At 37.7% G+C, this 27,002-nt stretch overlaps 1 protein-coding gene across 3 annotated transcripts in view; it reads left to right on the top strand.

Annotated features, from left to right (window-relative positions):
* Positions 1-246: 246 nt before the first annotated feature.
* The window catches only part of EIF5A2 (eukaryotic translation initiation factor 5A2), a 34,708-nt gene continuing 7,952 nt past the window's right edge, over positions 247-27,002 (top strand). For 2 of the 3 annotated variants that reach the window (XR_007951599.1, XM_051983174.1), the window contains exons 1-5: positions 247-414; positions 990-1,189; positions 2,369-2,473; positions 8,204-8,335; positions 9,457-9,547. Coding sequence is in view for 2 of the 3 variants with exons in the window: in XM_051983174.1 (XP_051839134.1) it covers positions 1,025-1,189; positions 2,369-2,473; positions 8,204-8,335; positions 9,457-9,516 (462 nt within the window). In the remaining variant the exon portion in view is untranslated. Of the gene's footprint in view, positions 415-989; positions 1,190-2,368; positions 2,474-8,203; positions 8,336-9,456; positions 13,989-27,002 lie in introns of those variants that run through there. The other variant, XM_051983175.1, reaches the window with a different exon arrangement.

Here is a 27,002-nt window from a genome sequence, read left to right as displayed (position 1 = left end):
AGGACCTCGTAGGAATCGGATCGGTCTCCGCCTAGGAAGTCACTTGGGCCTCCGGAGGCCATTAGACTACGGCCCTCCGGACGGAAATGACCCGTTTAAAGGCACGTGGGGGTTGCCAAGCTTTCTTCACGTGATTGGGCGGGGCTGGGGGAGTTCCCGCAGCCAATGGTGGCCGAGGGGGAGGTGCCTGTGACGCGGTGGAGACCTATCAAGAAAAGGGGGAGTGCCGTGCGGGCGGGGGAGGAGAAGAGGGGGCTGGCCCGGGGGGAGGGGGGTGTGGAAAGTGCTCGCCGGGCCCCGCCCCGTCTCCAGAAGCCGCCTGGCATCGAGGGCCGCCGTCCCTGCCGCTGCCGCCGCCGCAGTGGGCGATCGGGCGCGTTGAGCGCAGGGTGACGCTCCACGACTGGCTAGAAGGTGAGCTTTGGCAGTCCGGCGGAGACTTGGACGGGGTTGCTGACGGAGCATCTCGGGCCAGGGAAGGCCGGGGTGTGGAGGAGGTGGGGGAGTAGGTGGCTGGAGGGTCTGGCTGGCGGGCGGATGCTGCCGGCTCCCTGCGGTGCGCGCGTTCTTCGAGGCTGGAGCACTACGGGAACGCGCGCCCCCACCCCAGCCTCGCGGCAGGTAGCGACGGGGCGTGGGGGACGAGGGGAGAAGATGCATTGGGGCATGCGCGCCCCCGCGTAGGATAACGGCGGCGCGCGCACCCTGGGTTGGGGGAGGGGTTAGCGGGCTCATGGGGGGATGGAGGAGTGGACTGCGGGCTCGTAGGGCGCGGGTAGAGGGAACAGCACGCTCGTGCGGGGCGGGCTCGAGTGGGGTAGGAGCGGCGGGGACAGCGCTTTCCGGGGGGCGGGAGGGGAGCTAGAGCAGTCTCTTAAGGGTGTAAGGTGGGCGGGTCTCGAAGCTCGGCCCGGGAAAGTTAGTGCGGGGTCCCGGGGCGGGGCCGAAGCCGAGCGGAGCCCTCCCCAGTACCCCTCCCCCCTGCCCAGTTCCCGCAGCGGGAGGCCCGCTGCCACGACCCACCATGGCCGACGAGATCGACTTCACTACGGGAGACGCCGGGGCTTCCAGCACATACCCGATGCAGTGCTCGGCCCTGCGCAAGAACGGCTTCGTGGTGCTCAAGGGCCGGCCCTGCAAGATCGTGGAAATGTCTACTTCTAAGACCGGCAAGCATGGCCATGCCAAGGTGACCGCGCCCGCTGCTCTCCCGGGGCCCCTCCGCAGTCCCACTCATGGCCCCAGAGCCCCGTGAGCACCCCAGGGGTCCCCGGGCACCTTCCGCCTCAGTTGGGCTGGGGCTGGGGCTGCTGACCATGCAAGCAGGGGATTTTTTTTTTGGGGGGGGAGTCAGTGCAAGCTGTCCCCATCCCTTTATATATAGGATTTTGTTTGTCTTCCTGCATTTAAGCAAGCACCCACCTGGGAGTTTGCGAGAGTTAGGAAAGCTTGCACTCACACCCCTGGCAGCGACCCTTGCAACTAAAGCTTTTGCTTTAAAGTCTGAACTTGATTATTGATTAAGTGGTCACTGTTTTAGGCTGTGCAAAGCGCTAGTGGGGCTACAAAGAAAGGAAAAATCCAGTCCCTGTCCTCCGGGAGCAGTGGGCAGACCAGAATCTTAGAGCACAGCCTAGCCTTTGTGACTTCCTTGAGTCTCTGTTCCTCATCTCTCAAAAGAGGGGGCTTGCACCCCAGGGGCACCGACCACCTTTTGCCCATAAATCGGTAATCCGCATTGGTCCCTCTGCCTCACATCTCTTTCCCCCATGTCTGCCCAAATAATATTCCTAAAATCACAAGTCTGACCTTGTCATTTGCTACTTAGTCAATACCAAGGCTACCTGATCACATGCCCAGTCCTGTGTTTGGCAAGCATCCTGGTACCCACCTGTCTGAGAGCTCTCTCCTGAGTTCCTTCCTAACCAGTCCTCTTCCTTTTCTTCATGATAGTCCATCTCCCTGTCTTTTCAGTCTGCTTCCCTGCCTCTCCTGGATCATTTTTACTTCCCCCTTCACTATTTTTTCAGAGTTAACCTAAAAAATCACTCTCTAACAAGAGTCCTTCTGGTATCCCCTACCCCCAATCTTCCAGGACCTTTCCCTCCTTTATTTTATATGTATTGTATCCTCTGATGGAATTCAAAGTCCTTGAATCCTGGGACAATTGAATTGTTATTTTAGTATCTTCAATACCCATGGAGTAGTCTGGAGGAGGGGAAAGGAAGCTCTCATTTTTTCTTACACATGAAAATATATCTCTCTAAAAGAGGAAAATTTCAAACATTAAAATTGATAATTTGCTCTTAAAGTAACTTGGTTGTTAGGTGGGGCAAAAAATTTACCAGCCTTCCCTTTATGGTGTTAGGTTCACCTGGTTGGAATTGATATTTTCACGGGCAAAAAATATGAAGATATTTGCCCTTCTACTCACAACATGGATGTTCCAAATATCAAGAGAAATGATTATCAAGTAAGTAATTTCCTCTCAATTGCTTTTTCCTCTTAAATATACACATGGTTTGTTACAAGTTATATAAACCAGAGTATTTTGATTTGCCTCTTGCTTCTAAACAAAAAGGAAATAGAAGGAAAATATCCACCAAAAGACCCTGGAAAAGTAGAATGATTTTCATGTTTCTGTAGTGGAATTTAATGTTAACAATTTTTAAAAATTTAACTGTAAAAAGTTGATTTGTCATTTTAAAACATTACTTAGTCATCTACAAAACAAGTTGATGATTGCACATGAAATGATTTCTTGAATGAATGGGTCCGAAGTTTCATAAAGTTAATGAAACTGCTACTTTATGCTTGCTACAGAAAGTCCAAATTTCACAGAGTTAAGGTATCTCTCTTCCACTTCAGATGTTTTATTTTTGATCTGGTTGGCTAATCACAAGTGCAAAACTTCAAGTAGAAGTTGGGCTCGTGAAGAGATCAGTTTCATTCCAATGTGAATAGTTTTATGCAAGTCAAACAAATAGATGTTTTATACTAGACCAAAAAAACTTTAGAATATCATGAAACATAAGGTTGGAGGATATAGTCACTGAAGACTCTTGGGTACAAAACATTTTTTATAAAAGCTCTTTATGTGGTACCAAAGAATTGGATGAAGAGTCAGGAAGCCTCAATTGGGAAATGGTTGAGCCACTTTGGGCATAAAAATGTGACTGGAATAATATGGTGCTGTAAGAAATGAAGGGAATAGTTGAAGAAATACTTGGGAGGAACTTATTTGAGCTTATGCAAAATGAAGTCAGCAAAACTAGAACATTGTATGCAGTGACACCAGTATTGTAAGGGTAACTTAACGGTGAAAGACTTAGCTACTGTTACCAATGTGAAGATTCACAGCAATCCCAAAAGACACATAATGAAACATCTCCAAAAAGAGAGCTGGTGGACCTTGTACAAACAGAAGCATACTTTCTCTCCCCCGCTTTTTTTCTTGGTATTTTTTTCCTTTTGAAATATGACTAAATGCAGAAATATGTCATGTGTAACTTCTTGTGTGTAATGACTGTTATATCCCAATGAGTGGAAAAAAGAAACAGAAGGAAAAGAATTTGAAACTGAAAACAAAAAAAATAATTTTAAAAAAGGAAGAAGTTAGACCATTAACAAAATTTCTCTAAAAGATGCTAAAGACTAGATCACTGTGTTTTATTCATGCTGCCTTTATTATATAAAAAAGATAATTTTTTTAAAAAGAAATAGTCTCAGTGAGTGAAAGGGAATAAAAACTTAGCATCGTGGAGTTTTCTTCTCCTTACATTATTCATTTACTCTGTTGTGGCTGATAAAGTGAACAGTTATCTCTTGGATTTCGATTCCAATTGTTTATTTCTAACACGCAATCATAGAGTTTGCTCCTTTGAGAAGTACTAAGAGCCAAACGTAAACAAACCAAAGGTTGCACCCTCAGTTGGGGAACTTTATATTTAGCTTTCTTCAACCTGTGCATTTTCATATTTGTGAATATCCAGGAGAGAAATGAGAAGCCTGATTATATTGCACAAAGGGAAGTCTAAATTCAGATTGTTCGATTCACAGATTTCCACTTCAAATGCTTGTTTTTAGCTTTTCAAGTTATCATTATATACGGTAGTCAGTGTAATAAAGATGTAATCTAGAAAAGAACACTTAGAGTAGAAAAAAGATTATTTTCTTTAACAAAACTTTGATAGTCATTCATCCTTCCCATTCACTCTTAACAATGGTGACCATTGTATGTAAAACTTCCTTTTATTTCAAATTAGTTCAATAGATTGATAAGCTCTGGATGTGTGAGGAGAGAGGACTGTGGTAGGTTTAGGGAGAGACATGACATTAGATTACACATGGTCCTCACCTTGGAAGGAGCAAAATGAAGTGGGGAGAAGGACACAAGGTATGGCCACAGATGGAGATATGGTGTTAATTCATGATAATAAAATATCGCATGACAGTTTAGCAAAGAGGAGCAAAGTACTGTGTGAAGACCAGGTCAGAATCTGGTTAAAGAATAGGGAAATGGGGAAGAAAGACTTCATCAAGGAAGTAAACAATTATTTGCTTGTTTATTTATTGCAAGGAGGTGGGTGGGCAATGGAGAGTGAATAGCAATCGGCCAGGCTAATAGTAATGTGGTAGAATCCTCAAATCACTGAGGAAAAAGACCAAAGGTTAACATTGTTTAGCACTGGTTGTGTTAGTGAATATTGTTGGGTAATGTAAGATGTTCTTTTCTGTAATTTTACATCATTTCTGGAGCTAAATGGAAGACTTTGATCTTTAGAGATCATCCCGCTCTGATGAACATACTGTTCTCTGTTAATCTCATCCTTCGCTTTTACATCATGAAGACCTTATAACACACTCAATTAAAAAAATTCTCAACCCTGGTGTTGTAGTTTGGTTGAGAAGAAGAATCTTGTTCTTTCTGTGCCCTCTTATTGAAGCCTACAAAATACTAAATTAATTAGAGGATTACATTTGAATTCTAATCTATCTTGGGATTTTCCTCAATGGTTAGTATAGGCCTTTGTGTGTGGGTGTTTTCATCAGTATTTTTTGAGTTAACTGTATCTTTATATATTCTCCATAGAGGGAGAAATAGTTGTTTATTGACAAATAAATGTAAACTTCAACTTCATTATTATTTCCTTTTGTCCGTTCTCCCTTTGGTTAGGTTAAAGGATTGCTAGTTGCTATGAATTCTGTTTTTAAGAAATAGATTATCAGTATATTTTGTTTTTACTTAGCACTCTGTATTCTTGCTACTGCTTCCAGAGTCATTACTTATAACAAATAATTGTTTTTTAAGAGGAAGAAAAGGTTAACAAAAATCACAGAACTATTCCACATATAAGAAAAATATTTGATAAGCATGTACCAACTCTGCAAAGGAGAGTTATCTCATACTCTTTGGGGAGCCAAGTTTAGTCATTATAATTTCACAAAATTTGGTTTCAGTCATTTTGCTATTGTTCATTGTACTTATGTTGTTTTCTTCTTCATATATTGTTTCCTGATTACTTCACATTGCATTCATTTGATAAGTCTTTCCATGGTCCTTTCTGTTCATCCTGTACATTGTTTCTTATATCACAGTTTAGTCTAATGACATTCAGAAACTACAATTTCTTTATCCATTCCACAATTGATGGATAAATAATTTATTTCCATTTTTTTGCTACTTCCAAAAGTGATGTTATTTAATAACCAAATCTACATCAAAAGATGTAGATGGAGACTTCCTTTTTGTCAGTCACCTCATTGTGCTGTGGGATCTCTGGGTCAGTAGATAAAAATAGTTTAGGCATTTTATTTGCATATTTCTAAACATTTTTCCAGAACAATTGAACTAATTCACAACCCCATCAGCAATGCATCAGTTTATTTATCTTTCTTCAACTCCTCAAAAATCTATTTTTTTGCTAACTTTATCAATTTGTTAGAGGTGAGTAAAGCTTCATTCAGGGTTGTTTCAATTTGCATTTCTTTTATTAGTCACATTGAACATCCTTTTAGTTTGTTATTTTCTTGTGATAATTGTTCATATCCTTTGACCTTTTTTTTATTGGTAAATGGCTTTTGATCTTTCCCTTAGATGTAAAAATATATATGTTTCTGCTATGTATCTTGGATACCAAACCCTGCATCATATACATTTGATACATATTTTTCCCAGTCACTCAATTTTTTTTCTTATCCTAGGTATCTCAATATTGTTTCTGCAAATGCTTTTCAGTTTCACATAAACAAAGTATCTATTTTGTTGTTCATGATTACCTGTATCCCTTATTAGTTAAAAATCCACTCTGAACGTGAAATATGAAACATTTGGGGTTTTTTTTGTTCTACTTATTTCATTGTATGATGGATTTATTTTAAATTTATTAGAGAATATGCCATAACATTTATCTTATGGGCTATCAGATGATTTTGATGATTTCTTCTTAATATTGTTCAAGATCTAGAAGCATCTTGTCTTTCTTCATCCCTGTCTTTTTCCCCATTATATTCCTATACTAAAGCTTTTGTTTCCCCAAATGAATCATTATTTTTTTTAGTTCTGGGAAGTATTCCTTTGGTCATTTGTATAATTAGTTGATTACCTTCCATTAGGGGTCAGAACTAGCTTGGAAGAGAATGGCTGATGGCTATGGATTTTCTAGACTCTAGAAATTATAAGAATAGCACTGTGTTCAAATCTTAAGAACTGTCCCTGTGGCCTTGGACAAGTTATTTAATCTGTCAGTGTCCCAGCATCCTTTCTTCTTATTAGAATTGCCTTTGTCATCTGATACAGTGTCCCATTTCTAAATAGATTTAAGAATCAGCTATGTCATTTTTATATTGTGCTATTGTATGTGCTGGTGTTTTTGTGTATTACCAAATGTCATTGTTAGAGCTATTTTTTTTTTTAATCATTGTGACTCTGAATTCCTGTTCAGGTTAGTCTTGTTTAGGCCTTGAAACTTTATCTAACTTCTTGTGAGCTCATCATCTAGGTTTAAAGATGGACACATGAAAGAGGGAACAGAGCAGAAATACAGAAAAAGTGATTCTTTTTGAATATGTGCAATTTTTTTTTGTTATGGAAAACTCTTGCTGGATTAATGGTCCAGAAAGGCATCAAAGTCATTGTCACCTTTCTATGCTCCAAGATTTGGTTGTGTAGCTCTGCATTCTTTAGATCAGTGTTACTTTTGAGTGAGGCTTTGGATCCAGGCTCCAGGAAAATTGGTTCAAACCCATGAGACTAATTTGTGTCAGAAAGTTAACTTAACAGTTCAGTCAGTCAATTTATTGGTTCACAACAGAAAATTGCATTTTCTAACAAGGAACTGTACTTGGGAAAACAAATAGGATAGTCAGGCTGCTTGAGATAGAAGAAAACAGGGGCTCATCAGAGATACTGCCCACAATTTGATCCTCACGATCCTCCCTTGTTCTTTTTGTTGTGTGATTGAATCAAGAAGAAAAGCTTGCTTAAAAGCAACATTTTCTTTTAAATTTTTTTATAAGGGACTTTATCTCTCTGATACTATTAACCAGATATGTTGCCTCCTCCCTTGTGTAATTTCGTTTCTCCTCCATTTCTACACCATGTTTTCCCAGCTCATTGTACCACTTGGTTGTGAAGGCCTGAAATTCTTTAATAGAGGAAAACCTCCAGAAAGCCTGCAGACATCCAGGGCTCCTCTCCCAAGCAGCCAGCCCATGGCATTAGTTTTCTATGTCCCTCCAGGAGCACTTTAAAGGCATATCAAGCAGACAATTGTAGTTTACTTTGAAAAGTCCCCCTCCCCATTGCCTCCTTTTGAAAACATGCTCTTTTTTTGTTTGTATTTTCCAAAAGGGTCAGAGTAGACAGCATAGATCACACCATTATTTGTGGGCATTCTCTGCTTCTGCACTGTGTACGATGCTGTGTGGGGTTCTCTGGTCCTGGAGGAGGGACTGGGCTTCTTAGTAGTATCTGCCTACCTCTGTTGGATCAGCTGGGTTTTTTTGAAGAAACCAGTCTCCAGACAAAAATTTATGGTTGCCAGTAGTAACACAGAAACCAAAAATGATTACTTGGATTATGCTTTTAGTTTTTTTAACTATTTTTCCCCTTTTCTTAACAATTTAAAAACTGAAAAGGAAAAAGGAGGAGGAGGATTTTTTTTCCTTAAAAGTAATGAAAGTGCCACCTTCTTTATTACAGTTGATTTGCATTCAGGATGGTTACCTATCCCTGCTGACAGAAACTGGTGAAGTTCGTGAGGATCTTAAAGTCCCAGAAGGTGAATTGGGCAAAGAAATTGAAGGAAAATACAATGCAGGTGAAGACGTGCAGGTAAAGATATAATGGAGTGTTTATTTTTGCAAGGTTTTTGAAATTTGGGTTTTTTAAAGGCAATTCTAAACGAACTGACACTGTAAGTTAGTATATTCTTAGTTTACTTGTATTAAAAAAGTCTTTAATCCAGAGTTACTTGACACTTACCATTGAAGGTCTTCCTCAGCTGTCTTAAGTGGTTGCATGGAAGTCATCCTAGCTCCTCCAGTGCTCTACCAGTGGGGGCACACACATGCTGGTCCTACACAGAAATGACCTCTCTGACCCAGCCCCACCAGAGCCCTTGGGAGCTCAGTCAGAGCTCTTTAGCTAAGGTCAGAGAGATTCTTCATTAGAACAAAAGTTAGCCACTAGGGACAAAAGTTTTGGCCCCTCATACCTTAAGAAGACAGTGTTCTGGGGTGCCAAGATGAAAAAGTGTTGAAATATAACTTGATATGATGGTGGTTACACAGCTTAAGTTTTTGTTTTTGTTTTTTTTTATCATTTTTTTCTGAAAATTAAGTGGATTTCTGAAAAACAACTTGTTTTTCAATCTCTTTAGAAACAAGTTGATTGTTGCTGTGCCCTATTTCAGCTAGAGATCTCTAGTATCAGAAAACTTAAAAACTAGATATTTGCTGCCAAATACAAAACACAATTTGGAGCTTTATATTTCTAATATCTAATAAGGAACTGGAAGAGAATATGCTTTAAGCATCAAGATGATTGATTCTCCCGTGAATTTCATCTCAAGTATCAAGATGTAAAGCTGGAAGTTGGAGACACCCCCTGATTTTGCCCCTGAGGAAACTGATCGGTTCCCTCACCAAGCAGAGTGACTAGTCCTAACTTAACCACCCAAAGTAGCTGATGGATCCTTCTGTTCACTCTCCACTTTTTAAGAAACTCTTACCCAAAAGTTTGGAATGACCTCGAAAACTCTTCTGTGGCGAAAAGGCCATTTCTGCACTTTTCTTTCTCAGAAGTCAGTTTTTCAGGTGCTAAAAGATCGATTCCCAGATGCACTTACACGCCAGACACTTAGACTGCTTTTGTCATTAACAGTTGACAGATGTTCATGGTGGTTTTACAAACCACCAGCAGCTTCTAACCTGCCTGTATTCTTGTCCTTCCAGGTCTCCGTCATGTGTGCAATGAGTGAAGAATATGCTGTAGCCATAAAGCCCTGCAAATAAACGGACCCTCAGGCTCGAGCAAACTGCTTAGGTCTGGCTAAATCCAGGTCTTCACTTTGGTTCTTACTGTCACCAAAGCTCTGGCCGTCCCAAGCAACCTCATGCCTTTTTTTTGGTTTTGATTTTTTGGTTTTTTCAGAATAGTGCTGGATTCTAGATTAGTTTTGAAGACAACTGGCAATTTAAAAAGAAAATCACTTAGATTTATAATTCTCCATGTATTTTGTAGATCTATTTCCTTCAACATTCCTGATAGCTGTTAGTTTCTGGGTCCAAGAAACTCGGTAAGATTCTTTTCAGCAGGCACATTGTAATTTGTTTGAGCAAATAGTTTTGAACTTTAGTTTGATGAAAGATAAACCAAGGTTATAAGTAATGTAGTATTGAAATATCAGATGTTTGATGAAGTTAATGCAGTCTAATTCCAGGCTTATTAATTTAAAATTAAAAAGCTTTGCAGAGTGGAATAATCACTGTTTAGAACCCTGTGTGCCAAGCACAATTCTTAAGAACAAAAAATTGCATGGATTCAAAATTGCCAGTTGCCTTTCAAAAGTTTAAATGGCCATGTGCAACTAACTGTATTACCTCTGTTCTACTATTCTTTGCCACCTTTTTGGCATACTTATTATAATCTTACTCTATTGTGTCAAAGCCCTGCTTCTGGTGGGACATTCAGAATGTTAGGTATATGTTACAAAGCTGGGTTGTGAAAATGGGGGTAGAAGGGAAGTAATTAAAGCTGGAGATTTTCACACGAGGCCTTCGTCTATAGACAGAAAAGTAGAAAAATGCCATTAGAGTTGGCTTTTTCTTTTAGCTTTCTTTTTCTGGAACTATTATTAAAAGGAGCAACCAACTCCTTTAAGATAATGTTTGCAGAACTCACACATTAAGTAAGTGCTTGGCTTCTAACAGAATTTTGACCACTTTAAAATAGAATATTTGGCATGGAAACTTTTGTCAAGCAAAATGCCAGAACTTATTTTAAACTTAATGTGAAAAAATTGTCTTCAACTACTAACATACACATTTCTCCAAACAAAATTGAATTTATGGATGAAATGCAGATTTCTATACGTTAATATTTTTTAAGCAATCATAGCATATGTGTTCTGGTTTGCTAGCATCTGCCACTTCTGTCTTTTTTTGACTGACTGTTGAATGATTTAGGTTAGTAACAGATCAGAAACCTAACTAGAAAAGAGCTATAGAACTAGCAAAATGGTTTAACTTAAGATGAGATAGAATGACTACCTTGTACCACATTTCCTTGGTATCATTTGGTTTAGTCTTAGATGTGTTGCCAGAATTGGGGACTTTTTTGTAGAGGTGAGGGAGGGAATAGGGGGAGCTAGGGGAATTCAAGTCAAAAACCATTTGTATTTCAGAGTTTGTCTTAAAAACTGATTCTGTAACATCCCTCCTTCATGTGTCCTTGTTCTGTCCTCTCCCTCCCCCACCTCACCCCCAAGAAACCCTGTTTTTACCCTTGAGCATCTGCGTAGGCTCTGCTGCTGCTTTATCTGATCTGAGAAGCTACGGGAAATAGCAAAAAGATCAATCAGCGCTAAGAGATTCTATTTCAGATGTGATTATTTTCCAAATTGTTTGAAGCAAGTAATTTTCATTTATACTTGCTTCATTTTGTATACTTTTAAAAAATCCTCCTCATGAAATCTGCCTGTGCGTTTCAAGACACAGTAAGCAGATAGTTAGCAGACGTGAAGGAACCTCAACCAATCACAAGGAATCGTGAACCTTGTGGCCAAAACTGAATGTAAACTTCCATTTTGTTTCCCTGGCCAAGGCCCAGTGAAGTGTTGCTGCTTAATTCTTGTGGTGTTCTGTTTTCAGTAGCCATTCCATGCTTCTGTCTCCAACTTTATCAATTTGCTGCTGGTTTGCATAGTTGTTCACTGTAGAGAAAACTGGTACGTGATCAAACATGCTCAGGCAGTGTTACCAGCTACTCAGATGGCAAGGCAGAATCCAAGTAGAAAATCAACTAGTTTGGCACAAACTCTTAAGCTGGCATGCCCTAGTTTTTTCTGACATAATGTTAAACTGCACAAAAGTGTATTTCTAATTGCAATGTAAGGGTGAAAAAGTCACCCATCCACCCCACCCCCTGTATTCCTAACTTAGTATCTTGAATGGCAAAAGTTCTATTTATGCAGCTAACATTTAGTTTTTAATATACTTCAAGTATTCTCTGTAGACTAGAAATACTTTTTACTGTTTTATGTATAATCTGTGTGGTTATTTTGAAGGCATTAGGATCATCTATTTCCTTGTATCCCTTGATAGAGAAAAAACTCTATGAAGCAAGTATTTATTTGATAAAGTTGCCTCTGTTTGAAAGAGGGCAAGGATCATAATTTTTACCTTAAAGAACAGAAATGAGTGTCTCTTTGAAATGAGAAATATGATGATAGTTAATTGTTCTTAGTATTGTTGCACTATTAGCAGCATATGGTTAAAAATCTTGTTTTCCATGTGCAGAATATCAAATGCCATGTTGACAGTTTACACAATGTGTGGTATTTTAATGGTTTGTTTTACAGTATTAACCAATGAGCTCAGCAAATTTAAGGTGAATGTTTCCTCATAGTGCAGACTAGTTGATAATTTGTTTTTCAATCGTACTTTATTATTTGCTTAAAATTTTTATAAGATTACCTGTGGAGCAATTGAAATTATTGTTATTCAGATGTAGCATTTGCATCATAAACATAATTGTGATGCCTCCCACTCCCAAGACCTGTCAGTCAAATCCAAAATTGTTACTAACACATTTTTTTTCCATTTGTAGCACTAATTTTTAAATGAACACTGTACACTCCCAATCAACTGTTATTGCCAGGGCACAATGTTAATAAAACTTTAATAGATGCTGCAATAAAGCAAAAATTGTGTAGGCTGTAAAATTCTGGATATATTTTCAATCTGAAAGTTGCCATTTTTATGGCATATAGTAATTGTGTGTGAATATACATTCACATATAGAGCCTTGTACATTTTTGTTCTTTCTGAAGTCTTTCCAACTCTCTAAAGTACTGTAGTCTTGTTAGTGCCTCAAATGTTGGTAAATTTTCCTTTATAGACTTTCCAGTCCTTGTCTGTGTTTTGGTCTTGATGGTTTCTCAACTGGAATATTTCTAGTTTGAGCTTATTTGGAGTGCATTGTTCTCAGGGCTCTTTTGGCTAAGTTGAAATTAGCTGATGTTGAGTTATTTTCTAATAATCGTAAGTACATTGCAGAATTTCCCTAAATCAGAATCCCTTTTGTTTGCTCATGGTGTGCTTGAAGTGGCTACCAATTTCATTCCAAAATAGAAAGGAATCACATTTGGGATGGTAGCAGTCACTGTACTACAACTTCACCTCTAATAGTGTTATCCTCAAATGGAGTTCTATATAAGGGAATTCTGCCTTTGACCTTCTCCAAGGAAGTTTACTTAGTAAAGTATCTGGAGCACTTAATTATGAGGGAAATCTATCTGTAGTATAGATTCCAAAACTCTGGTGAGTGAGTGAGATGAGAGCTGTTGGATTGAGTGATGATTCAAGTGGCCTCTAGATTTAGCTTGTTCTTCCAAGGAAAAGTAAAAGGATAGCTTTATCCTTCCATTCTTTTAAGAGATACTTCTAATAACCCTATCAAGGCAAATTTAAGTGCCTCATGTTGTGCTTTTCTAATGAGCACATTTCCCAAAGTGTAGAGGACACATGTGGTGCCAAGCTGGGCATTTGTGTGCATTTTCCCCCTTGGTGTGAAAGAAGTATGTCACGTGTCCTAAAAATGAAAATTTTTTTCATTCACACAAAGTTCCCAAAGCTTGACTTTCCTATTGGGAAGTCTAGATCTCACACAGGTTTTTGAGGAGTTGCTGGGAAGATCCTGTGTGGTGACTACCTTGCCTAAAAAAGCTATTAAGTCAATTCATGAATTCTTCTGTTAACTACCATGTTTGGGGCTGCTAAGAATAGTTCTTTGGGGTTGTGGTGAATAGCCACCATCAATATGATGCACTCAGGTTAAGACAGAATGCTTGGTATAAATCTGTAGTAATAATAGCTTAGTTTTTGAAAATTATTCTGTTTCATCATATAGAGAATTCAGAAAGATTCTAGTTAAAATGACAATACAGTGACATTTTGCTAGTAACAAAACAGTTGTTTGTCTTAGAAAAAATGAATCTTGGCTTTGAACTGGATACATCAATGTGTTTTAGGTATATTTTAAGATGCTTTCAATATCATAAGGTCATCAGGATGAAGATCATAATTGTGAATTTTATGTTTCACCAATAATTGCAAATGTTAATGTTTTTGTTAAACTCACAAAAAGTTGAAATCCTTTGAAATATAGGTGGTGAACTCATTAACTATAATTTTATATCTATACTCTTGTTCCATTTTTACTTTTTTAAGTTATGACAAGTAAAAATAAAGTAAAACTGAAGGTTTGTTTTCTTGGTGTATACTTTTTTCCTTCTTAATTAGCATGTGCCTCCCAAATTTAAAACTGTTCAAACTAAGGACTGGTTGTAGAAATAGAAGTGAAGTAATGCTTACATTGTTGTCAAATAGTAAAACTCAAACTCAGAACAATGTTACAAATGTTCAGAACAAATGTTACAGTGACTTAAAGACGCTGTTTTTACTTTATAGCCATACTTGAAGGTGTCTCCTGAAATGTACTTCCTCCTTTTAGAACTTGAACTCATCCAAGGTGCCACCTTCCGCATGAGACTTTTCCTGATGTCCCTGACAGTGCTCATCCCTCAGCAAATTATCGCATATACATTTGACCTGTTTACACATTTCCCCCTTTGTCTTTTGCAGGCTTGTCAGGCCAGATTTGTAGCTAACTAGCACTGGAAAATCTTTAACATTGAAAAAATAGAGATGTTTTCTCTAAACAATTTTTTCTGATTTGATAATGGTGGCTATATTAAGTTTTTTAATGCTTGATGAAGGATACATACTGAAAGGGGATGTGATACTGTACTTGTAAGCTTCAGGCATTAACTTTATAGCTTGAATTGTGTCTCCCATCCAAAGGATGTGTTTTCCTATGTGCTTTCTAGCAATTTAGCCAAACAGCATGTTGATCAATTACTTAAATAAATCATATGCCCTCTAAGCAAAAACATTTGTCTTTATACTCTTTGCCAATCCCCCAAGCTTTGACAAAAGTTTTACCTGTCAAAAGTGATAGAAGGAAAGTTTAAAATAGTTATAAGTCACTGTGTTTCACAATAGTGGATAAAATATCTCAGTCTAGTTGTGCAGTATATTTTTGGATAAAACCCTTGCAAAAAAAAGGCAAGAAGAGTGGAATTTTTAAAATGGTTTCTGAGAAAATTCAAAAAAATTTAGTTCTAATATGAACAATAGCATCATAATTACCCAATATCCCCTGTCCCCAGAAGTGTTCTAAATCTAATTCTGGAGAGTTTTTATAAGCCTAGAATGACCTAAAATGAGTATTCAAATTTTCGTTACTTTTTTTTGTGATATAAATATGATTTTTTGGAAGAGGAGTATATTTCATTCTGGGGTTCTCCAAGCTAACCTGTTGTCACCTATTTGTTAGATAAAATGATGTTTGCAAAACAATAATTATTTAAATTTAAGTATAGAATTCCACAGTGAATTATTTCCTTTCATTTTGCGCGCGCGCATGCACACACACACACACACACACGTGTGTGTATATGTATATAGCTCCCCATTCAAATTTTTTTTTTTTTACAATTTATCAATATGTGGATTTTTCCATTCACCAACTGTTGATTCTTACCACATAATTACAGAAAAGTAACATGTTCTCATTTTCATTTGTGTTTTATATTGAAGATAAAGTAACTCATGAGGAAATTAACACAAAAAAATCTTAAAATTTAAGATTTTTAAATTTAAAATTCTTAATGTGATCGTCTTAAGTCATCTTAAGGCTTAAGTAAGCTCCCTGGAGTAGTCGAGTAAAAGTCTGGAGTTGAAGATGAGGATTCTGGCTCTGTTTTTGAGCACAACTGAGAACTATAAGACCCCCCAAAATAGGAGTAAATGTACTCAAAGGAGCAGTGATTAAAAGCAAAAATTGACGGTATCATTACACATCAATTGAGTAGTGTGCTGCCTATCAGCAGAGAAACTGCTGAGTCTAGGGTTAAATTCTTTCAGGTGAAAAAAGCTAAACAAGCCTGAATGTTATCTAGTATATTAGAAGTAGAAAAGAGCTGGACAGATTTGGAAAATACTGGGAAGAACAGTTTAATGATGCACTGACCGTGACTTAAAGTCAACCTGACAATTCTGATTGCATATTGGCATTGGAAATTGAGGCCAGGAACAAGTAGAAAATCAAGTGATCTAAGAAGAAGGCTTTTCCAGGCAGCTCATTAATATAGTGGTTTTCCACTGTTGTCATAGATACCTAGGTCTAAGAACAGAGGGGGCGGGAAGATAGCCTATTTCACACCATATTTAAATATTTGCTAGTGTTGTTTTGTAAATTGCATATTCTAGGGCACTAAGGCTCATCAGTACTCTGAAAGAGTTAAACATAATAGGTTAACTAAATTTATTTCTTGGATATTAAGTTTTCCACTAAGCATCTTCTAAGAAAACAATTTTACTCAATAAGGGCAAGTCTGTGCTTTAGAAACTCAGGTTTCTCAAACTTGTTCAACTCATGATTCCTTTTCACCCAAGAAACTTTTATGTGACCCTATATATAGGTATATAAAATAGTTATACACATTAAATGTCAAGTGATAGTAAATCACAATTTTGCAGCCCCCACATTCAATTATAAGACCCCATATGAGATTGCAAACCAGTTTAAGAAACAGCTTTAGAGAACATTAAGGTGTGTTCACCAGTGTGGGTTAATACAAAAATAATATTTTTATAATTTAATATGTAATTATTTTTATATTTATATAAATATATAATATATGATTAATATATAATATAATTTAATAATAAAAATTAGCAAATGAGGGAGAAAAGAAAGGACTGCTTATGAGTTAAAATACTTAATTTTTAAACTAGGCAAAAATATAATAGGAATAAAAGCATAGACAATAACAGAATTTAACTTATTTGGAAATGTAGCATACAGTCTATTAGCTCTCTTTGTCTATACTGAGGTATAGTTATAAATTCTTTATAACTCAGTCCTTTGGCATGTAGTATGTGGTAGTTGGCCCAAAGATACTTTGGCCCATTTAGTAAGAAAAAAAGAAGCGTCCTTTTATCTTTTGCATAAATCCTTATTGCTAACTCTTAAACTATCATATTTCCCTACATGGATACTCACACATGACTAACTTCTAACTGACCATAAAAAGGGTATAGCTACTTAACACACGATGGTGGGGGATACTCTGAAGTAAATGTTGTTTTATCTTGAACTACGCCTAAAGAGAAAATGAAGTATAACTGTAACCTAGCCATGGTCCTTTTTCTGCCCAAACCTATGTGGCCTAGTATTAGTTTACAAACTGTGGCCGATCTTTATCCTTAGAATAGAATGTCAGACTAGCAACTCATTTGTTCTTTCTTTCGGTTCTGATGCTTTTGTATGGCTTTTGAAATGAGTCCCTCGTTCTGTACCAACATGTTAAAAGCTAAATGTGGTGGCATTTGGGTAGGTACGTGCAGGCTTTCTTGCATGTATGCCATCAAAAGGCTGGGAGAACCCTTAATAATATTATTCTTATAGAATAAGAAGAATAATAATATTCTTGACTCCGTAGATATTATTTGAAAGATGTATTGTTTCCTCTTGAGCACTGAATGCATATCATTCTAAAAGCATTAAGAAACAAAAGAATATGTGAAATTGAGAAATATTTCTTGGGACCCCAATGGGTGCAGGATACCATACTAGAGATGAGCACAAATTGCTCTGTTTCCTCTCAGCTTTATATTATGTACAATAAACTGTGATCTCAGCATGCTGAGTTTCTGAATCTGTGAAAGCAGAGGAACAAGAACTGAGAGACAGTGAGGTCAAGATGGATTAGGGATTCACAAGCTATGTACAAGGCAAAGATATTAAACATTTTGAGTAATATTCCAAAATACAAACACATAAAAACCGGGTAGGATGGAGGTGATATAGGATGGGAATGGTAGAAGCTTGCAGTCCAAGAACCCTTTGGTGGCCAGTAGTAGTACTGAAGCCTCTTAGGAAGACTCTATTATTTGGTGGGCAATTCAGATATTGCATTTCCTTGCAGAATAATTAATGCTGTGACGTCCTGTTATTAACCCACATGGTTAACTAGAGCAGTACTTCAGCTCTATGACTTGAACGTCCCACCTTGGGAGTTATGGGAGGTGAGACCATAAAAAGGGCAACAACTCACAATGCTAATGGAAATATTGTGCAGGAATGGTGAAATTTATGGTAGAAATTAAATTCAAATTAAGCATGTGTCATTGTTACAGAAACAACTAGAAAAGCAGACCTGAAGAAAATCAAAGGAAGACTGAAATGTTTCATCACCTCAGATCCTAGTTGATGAAGATCTCAAGCATAGTAAATGAAAATGTTTCTTGAGGGCATGATTAACTAAATTCACCAGAAACTGACCAGGTAAGATCACAGTTGGAGTCCTGGGTTCTCAGGACACATTTTAGGAAAAGGCAGAGAGAAGTGTATGGGAGAAGGCAGCAAAGATGAAGACTCAATACAGTTTGATTCTTTAAGAGAATCAATTGAAGCTGGAGAAGAGAATGCTAACCAGATTCAAGTATTTTCAAGACCTGTTGAGTGAAAGAGGGATCTGGCTTGTTCTGTTTGGCCCCAGAAGACAGAACTAGGGGCATGAAGAGTTACAAAAACACAACTTGCTAAAAGGAAAAGCTTTCTAAAAGCTTTCTAACAATGAAATGGTGTCAGCTCAAAATGGAAGATCAAGGGTGGGCTGCAGCGAGGAGATAGGGGTCATTTTTCCTAGAGAGATGAATAATAAATCTAGAAATTCACTTTATTTTCCAAAAGAATGAAAGACATTTATGTCATCTGTTTAAAAGATCATGGTCCAAGCTCCAAATTGGAGGAAAAAAATGAGATTTCCATAGAATAATAATAGCATGAAAAACTGGAATTAAAAGATGCCAAAGAAGTATCCAGAAGATGAGGAACATGTATTTTAGGAGTAGCACCAGGCAAACCTGTTTATGAACTTTCATACAGGACTAATTTGTAATTCAGTCATTTTTCACTTGTGTTTGTTCACATACAAATGTGATCCATTTGGAGTTCTCTTGACAATGATACATTTCCTTCTCCTGCTCATTTTATAGATGAAAAAAACTGAGACAAACAAGTGACTTTCTTGAGGTCGCACAGCTAGTAAGTGTCTGAGGCCATTTTGAACTCGGAAAGATATTTTCCTGACTCTGAGCCTGGCACTCTTATCAGCTGTGCCCCACTTAGCTGTATTATTTAAATAATTCAGATAACTCTCTAAAAGAAAAAAAAATCTTTTTGGATATCAGATACATGATTCAGGAATATAGATTAGTAACATAAAAGTTCATCCTTTTATAAGAACCTATATGATGTCTGGAAATTTAAGGTAAGAAGAAAAATGTGGAATCAAGAAAATTATTCACTTGAAGTATATATGTGAAGCAGTATAGCAATACTAATTAGAGTTGTTTTAAAGTGTAATATGTGTAGTCAAGCATTTGTTAAGCACCTACTATATGCCAGGCACTGTACTAAGTGCTGGGGATTCAAAGTAAGATAAAATCAAAACAAGTCCTGCTGTCATGGAACACACTGTCTAATGAAGGAATTAGCACGCAACCAAGTACATACAAACAAGATAAAAGCAGAGCAAAGTGGAGCTAATTTAGTGGAACAAAGACATTGGAAAAGGCTTGAGCTAAGGTTTGGAGAGGGTCAGAAAAGCCAGGAGTCAAAGATGAGAAGGGAGAGTTCCCAGCATGGGGGACAACCAGGAAAAATGCTCAGTCAGTACATGTAGTGTCTTGTCTGAGGGTCAACAGATAGTCAGCATCATTGTCACCTCTATGGAGAGGCCTCTTCAAGAAGACTTGAAAGGTAGCTGAGATGGCGGAAAGTAGACAGTCTACATCTGAGTTCCTGGTATCCCTCAGATCAGCACCAGATGAGTTCTTTGGACTGGTTTTGGAGTGAAAGAAGCCACAAATACTTGGAATGTAACAAATTTCCAGCAGAAGATATTTTGGAAGAACTTCTGGTTCAGTTTGTTTCAGTGGGGGGAGGAGAGGTGAAGGAGGCGGCTGAGCACAGGAACAGCACAGGGAGCCGGCGTGATGCACCAATGAATCAACTGGGAGACCTTAGCAAAATGCAGCTGCTTTGGATACTTGGTCCTGGTCACAAGATCAGCAGATTAGCTATGAGATATCCACCACGAATACAAAAGGCAAATAGTCTCTGAATCCCAGAAAAAACAAGGGACCTGGCCACACCTCCCCAGCACCTGAAGTCAGCAGCACTGGTCCCAGGGTCCCTAAAACACTATCATCTTAGAGAAAGCTTGGAACAATCTCCCCTTTATCCTAACAACAGATCTCAATCTAAAAAAAAACAAAAAACAAAAAACCTCTGACCATAGGTAGTTTTTATGGAGAAAGAGATCAGACCTCAAACCCTGAGGATCCCAAAGGCAAATCATCTCCAGATGAAGCCCCCAAAAGTGATATGAGTCGGTTCCCATCTCACAAGGCTCTCTTGGAAGAATTCCAAAAGTATCTTAAAAGAGACTTAGAAGAAAAATAGGGAAAGGAAATGGGAACTTGGCAAAAAGGTTTGGAAAAGGAAACAAATTATCCAAAGAAATTCCTTTAAGAAAAAAAGTAATGGGGGCTAGTTTGTGAAGAGCTTTAAAAAGCTAAATAGGGAATTTTATGCTCATTTTAGAGGTAGTTGGGAGCCAGTAGAATTTATTGAGTAGAGGGGTGTGACATAGTCAAACCTATGCTTTAGAAAAATCAATTTGTTGAGTGAAAGACTTGAGGCTCTTACAACGAGAAACCTATTGCAACAGTCTCATTATGAAATGTTGAGGGTATAGAAGAAGCAGGAGTGAGTACGATATTTAGATTGCCTGTATGGATGACTGGGAAGATGGTGATACCCTTGACAATAATAGGGAAAGTAAGGGGAAGAAGGTCATGAATTCCAATTTTGAACATGTTGATTTTAAGACTAAGCAACACCCTGGATGTTCAAGATTTTCAATAGGCATTTGGAGATGTGCGACTAAGAGCCATAAGAAAGATTCTGGCTGAGCAAACAAGTCTGAGACCCCTTTGCATAAACATAATCCTAAAGAGACCTCCAAGCAGAAGAGTATGAGAGATAAAAAAGCCCAGGACAAATCCATAGGACACTCACAGCTGACCAAGTACAACCTGAATGAAGACCCAGCAGCTGATTGAGAAGAGGTCAGACAGATCAGAGAACATCTAGGAAAAGAAGGCAATCAACAGGTCAAAGTCAGCAGAGAGGTCAAGGAGGAGAGAGATTGAAAAAAGGCCATTGATCACTGGTTACTTGGGAAAGACCTGACTCAGTTGAAAAATGAGGTCAGAAGGCAGACTACAGAGTTAAGAGAGTGAGAGAAAAGAAATTGTAGACAGTCTAAATTTTTTGATGTTTAAAATGAAGACAAAATATAAATAACATAGAATTCTAATGAGAGTTTAAACTTTAGTCGTGGGGACTCTCAGCAAAGAGGATACATTTAGGTCATTAATATCTGGATTGCCACCTTCCCCTTCTCCATGGAAAGCTGATTTCCACTTCTAGGCAGAGAGGAGAAGCATTATTGTGGCTGAGCAGCCCTCTTCTGCTCTCTTAATCTCCAGTAGAGATCGTGGGTAATACTTGTATCATCAGATATGCAATCTGGCATGTAACTCTCTATTTGAGGATTCAGAATAAAACCCATTTTCCCTGGTCCTCCATGCCAGAAATAGATCTGACCCAGACTGGAATAGTAACTTACTCTCAATTAGGTAAACTCCCTGACATAAAGCCCCTTACATGAAATTCCATCATGGATAATTAGCAAATATTTACCACACACTAAAATAGGAATTAGGGGAAAGTCAGCAGCATTTATATAGGGTTTTCAAAGTAATTTACCTCATTTGATATTCACAGAAACCAGGCAATGTGCTAAGCACTTTTTGTAAATAGTGTCTTATTTGATTCCATGAGAGCTAAGTGCTTTTATTATCCCCATTTTACAGATGAGAAGACTGAGGCAAACAGAGAACAAAGTGATTTGCAGAAGGTCCTACAGCTAGTAAGTTGAGGCTGGACTTGATCTCAGATTTTCTTGACTCCAGATAGGGCTTTATCCATTACACTACCTAGACACCTCTGATAATAAGTGTCATTATTATCCTCGTTTTATAGATGAGGAAACTGAGGGTGAAAAAGAGATTAAATGATCTCATAGGTAAATATTGGAGGCTGGTTTGAACTTGGATTTTCCTAACTTATAAATTCAGGACTCTGTGAACTGCACCCCACCTTTGATTCCAGAGCAAGATAAAATCTCAGCTTAACTTAATTGAGTTAATGATCTTGTTGGAGAATTAAGCTTGTAGCAGTCTCTGGAGCTGTTGGCATGGAAATCAGTGTTGGGGTACCAGCCTGCAGCTACAACAAGATCCTGTCAGCTTTTCTAAATCTGTTTTACTTCTTTCTTCTTCATTTATTGAGTTTTCATTTCTTCAAATCTGAAGCCCCGTTGTTATTGTTCAGTCATTTTTTTTAAGGCATGTCCAGCTCTTTGTTGACCCCATTTGGGGTTTTCTTGGTAAAGATACTAGAGTGATTTGACATTTCCTTCTCTGTTTCATTTGACAGATGAGGAACTGAAGCAAACAGTGTTAAGTGATTTGCCCAGTGTTACACAGCTAGATTTGAACTCAGGAAGGTGAGTCTTCTTGGCTTCAGGTCTGGCATTCTATCCACTGTGCCACCTGGCTAAAGCCACATATCCTCCACTTAATGCCAGACATAACATCACAAACTTAAGAGATCTCACAATAAATCAGTAATTGTATCTGCTCTTAGGAAACATCACAGGGCTGTTCTTCAGAGCACTCACCAACCTCCCAAGGTCAGAGATGATAAGCCATAGAAACATTTTCCACAAGTCTTTAAAATCTTTTTGAGGATTTTTTTTTCATGAAATGAAGATTATGAATAAGTGAAGCATTTGAGACTGAATAAGTTATTATTTTCAGAATTCTGATACTAAAAAAATGTTTTATTTTAAAAGTTGGAGGGAGATTCCCCAGGGAAAAATTTTTTTTAGCCAAGCCAGAAAGGATAGTGAGGTCATGTGAAGAAAGAATACTCAGAAAGTTTAACGAATGGAAATTTTATTACATTTCTCATGCTCTGGCTGGGGACACAAGACTTACATTGGTTAAGTTCCCTAGCAAAGTCAGTTTGTAGTTTATTATCCTAAATTACCAGCAGGAGAACTGAAAAGGAGAACTGATCTTTCTTAGCCTTTCTTCATGCCTCTAATTTGGGGTGTATTAAAGCTATTCTTATGTAGTACTCAACTTTATGCCAGATTGCCTTTGCCCTTTGGGTCAAGTTTAACACTTCCAAGCTTCCATGAGATTTAACTCCCTCCCTAGGAGTTAAATTTATCTACATTTTAAATCATAGCATAAACTCTCAAGTCATTAGTAATACAATTTCTTAAGATTTTCATAATTTACAAACTATCACTATACTATAAATTAGTGAAGAGTTTTGTTGGGTTCCTTTAATTTTATGACACTAAATTATTGTGTCTTCAAGTTTTCTTGATCTTTTCCAACTATGAAATGTTATGCTCAGCCCCTGTCACCTCATTCTGAAGTATATAAGTCTGACATCTACCCCCTCAGGACTCTAGGGATATCCCTCAGAAGTTGAAAGTATCTTTATTAGAGATTAGAGGCAGCAATCCAACTGAACTCTCTCAACTTTTCCACCAAACAACTTTAAAATAACACCTCAAATCAAATCTTAAAGCAGAAGAGCCAACAAAGGGTCAAAATGAGATATTATTCCAGCTTAAGAAAATTCAGGAGGTCAGCAGGAGGGTCTGTGACACCGGCCTGGGCACTAGCCTGGAGCACATATAGCAGCAAGAGTGGACTTTGAAGATAGCCCTACTTGGGCCAGGAGCAGCAACAGCAGCAACATCTTAGCCCAAAGCAGATCAGGGGATCAAATAACTGATCAGAAAGAAATTACCTCGGACCCTTTGATGCCATTGGATGAAGTTGGCACTGCTTGGCAATTCTATTGCCTGTAAGAGTTCTAGGCCATAGTTCTAAGAAGAAGTGCCCTTGTGGTTGGTCACAAGGGAGGAGGGACTCTGGTAGCAGTTCCAAGGCAGAAAGAAATCTTAATACTTATGGCTACAGAAGAGCAGAGGATCTGGTCACAGTTCTAAGGTCTAGGGGAGCTTAGGACAGTGCTTCCCCACCCCCAGATGAGCAGAGCCCAATTTTAATATAAAATTCAAAGTCAAGAATAGACTAGGAAAATGAGCAAACAACAAAAAAAGAACTTGACCTTTAGTTCTTCTACCATGACAGGAAGACTAGGACTTGAATGGAATGTGAAAACAAATACAAGCAAAGTCTCAAAAGTACTAATTGGATCCAAGCCCAACAAGAATTCCTGGATGAGTTATAGGAAAAAATAAAAGTGGTAGAGGAAAATTTGCAGAAAAGAATGAGAGTGATATAAGAAAATTATAAGATAATTAATATTTTAGTAAAAGATCCAAAAATAATAATGAAGAAAATAACACCATAAAAAAAAAAAAAAAAAAAAAAAACAGAATTGCCCTAATGGTAAAAGAGGCCCAAAAATTCATGGCAGAAAGGAACTCTTTCACATGCAGAACAAGTCAAATGAAAAAGGTGGTAGAAAAGCCCACTGAAGAAAATAATTCCAGAAACAATAAAACAAAGTCAAATTGAATTAAAAAAAAAAGAAGAAAATGTTAAATACTTAATTAGAAAAACAACTAACCTGGAAAACAGATTAAGGAGTGAAATTTAAGTATTATTGGACTACCTAAAAGCCATGATTTTTAAAAAGTCAGGATTATACAAGATTTAGCAGCTTTCATGTTACAGGAATGGAGGGCTTCTTATGTATTCTGGAAGGCAAAGGAGATAGGATTACAATAAAAAATGTTGTTTGTCCTTCATTGTCCATTCAAGATATCAAGGAGGCAATGCTATGATATGCAAATGAATTTGATGTAAGTGAGGGAGGAAACCTGTTTCAGTTTCCTCTCCAGAACTATTTGGGTCCAATGGCAATGATGCAGATCAGGATGACTGGAGATGGCCCTGGCTTCAATGAGAGACTTTGGCCTTTTTAAGCTAAGGTCTTCGATAGGTCTCAGACTGACTGAAGCTGCACTCATTCAGTGATTAAGACTAGGTAGCAATTGTAATTAAAAAATCTCTTTCACCTAGTCAAAAATAAATAAATAAATAAATAAATCTGGGAGGGGAAAACCCTCAGAGTTTCTGGCCAAAGCAGAACCTACCTATCCAGCAAACCAGTATGATCTTTCAGGGAGGAAAATGAATATTTAGTGAAATAGAGGACTTTCAAACATTCCTGATGAAAAGACCAATGCCAGATAGGAAATTTTGACAAATACAAGATCAAGAGAAGCATAAATGATAAACATGAAAAAGTAAGCATAAGATTATAGCTCAATAAAGCCAGTTAATATTCCTATATGGGAAAATGTTAGCATGTTACTTCTAAGAGCTTTGTCACTATTAAGGCAGCTGGAAGGAGGCTACAAAGGCAAAGGGGGATAGATTTGGGTGTGAATTGAATATGTTGGGTTATCTCCAAAAAATTAAAGGGTAAGAAAAGAGGGATGCATTGTTAGGAGATAAAAAGGGGAGATAAAATGAGGAAAATTTTCTCACATGAAAGAGGCACACAAAGAAGAGCTTTTGCAGTGAAGGGGAAATGGAGGAGGGATGGTAGTACTACAATCTTACTTGCATCAAAATTGGTTTAAAGAGAAAAGAATTTTTATAAATACTCAGATGGCTATAGAACTCTACTTATGCAATAGGAAAATATAAGAGGAATGGGAATAAGAAATAGAGAGTTGGGATGGGGGAATTATAAAAGGGAGGCAGTCAGAAGCCAAACAGACTTTATAATAAATATGAGAGAAGAGAGAGGGAGCTAAGAAAAGGGGGGGGGAAGGAGGAAAGAAAAGAATAAACAGAGGAAAATAGAATGGGGAGAAATACATAGTAACCATAACTATGAATGTGAATGGAATGAGTTCACCATCAAATGGAGGCCAATGGATTAGAAACCAGAATTCAACAATAAACTACACACTTGAAACAAAGGACACACATAGAGTTAAAATAAAGGACTAGAGCAGCATCTATTCTGCTTCAGCAGAAATAAAAATGCAGAAGTAGCAATCATCTCAGACAAAGCAAAAGCAAAAAATAGACCTACATTTTGATTATCCCAGACAATGAAGTATAATCAAAAATTTTTTACAATAAGTTTCTCTGCTAAAATCTTCATTTCTCAAATATATGGGAAATAGAGTCAGCTTTATAAAAAATAAGAGTCATTTCCCAATTGATAAATGGTCAAAGGATATGAACAGGCAGTTTTCAGAAGAAGAAATCAAAGCTATCTTTTTTAAATGCTTTAAAAAAAAATAGTGATTTAAAAACCACTATTGGATTAGAGAAATGTAAATTAAAGCAACTCTGAGGTATCACCTCACACCTATCAGAAAAGCCAAATCCTGGGAAACATATGAGAAAATAGACTGCTGATGGAGGAACAAACTAATTCAACCACTCTGGAAAACAATTCAGAGCTAAGCCCAAAGAACTATCATATCCTTTATGCATATACTCTTTGACAGCTATACTAGGTTCACATCCCAAAGAAATCAAAGGAAAAGGAAAAGGACCAATATGTACAATTTTTATTAATAGCTCTTTGTGTGTGTGTGTGTGTGTGTGTGTGTGTGTGTGTGTGTGGTGGCTTCAAGAACTAAGCTCCCTAAAGTATCACTTCATTCTCATTGTTCCAAACCCTTCAATAATCTCCTTACCTACAAAAGTTCAGTTTGGTCTCTACCTTCCTTTCCAACTTCCACTGATTGATACTACAAACATTTATATTCTCAATCTAGTTCCTTTTCCCCTCATGAGCCTATGTCTGACACAGGGCCTGCAGATAGCCCTTATTCTCAGAAATTTTCCCTATATATCTTAGAAATTAATTTCTGTAAAGATGTTTTTCTCTGTTTCTCTTCTCATTTAATTTTATTGATTTTCTTTGCAAAAATTTTAATTTTAGACAAATTGTCCATTTTACTTTTGTAACTCTACCGTATTTCATTATAATT

Source organism: Antechinus flavipes, chromosome 3 (genome assembly GCF_016432865.1).
Source record: "Antechinus flavipes isolate AdamAnt ecotype Samford, QLD, Australia chromosome 3, AdamAnt_v2, whole genome shotgun sequence".
In the NCBI taxonomy this organism is placed as follows: domain Eukaryota; kingdom Metazoa; phylum Chordata; class Mammalia; order Dasyuromorphia; family Dasyuridae; genus Antechinus; species Antechinus flavipes.
This window is presented reverse-complemented; position numbering and strand designations above follow the sequence as displayed.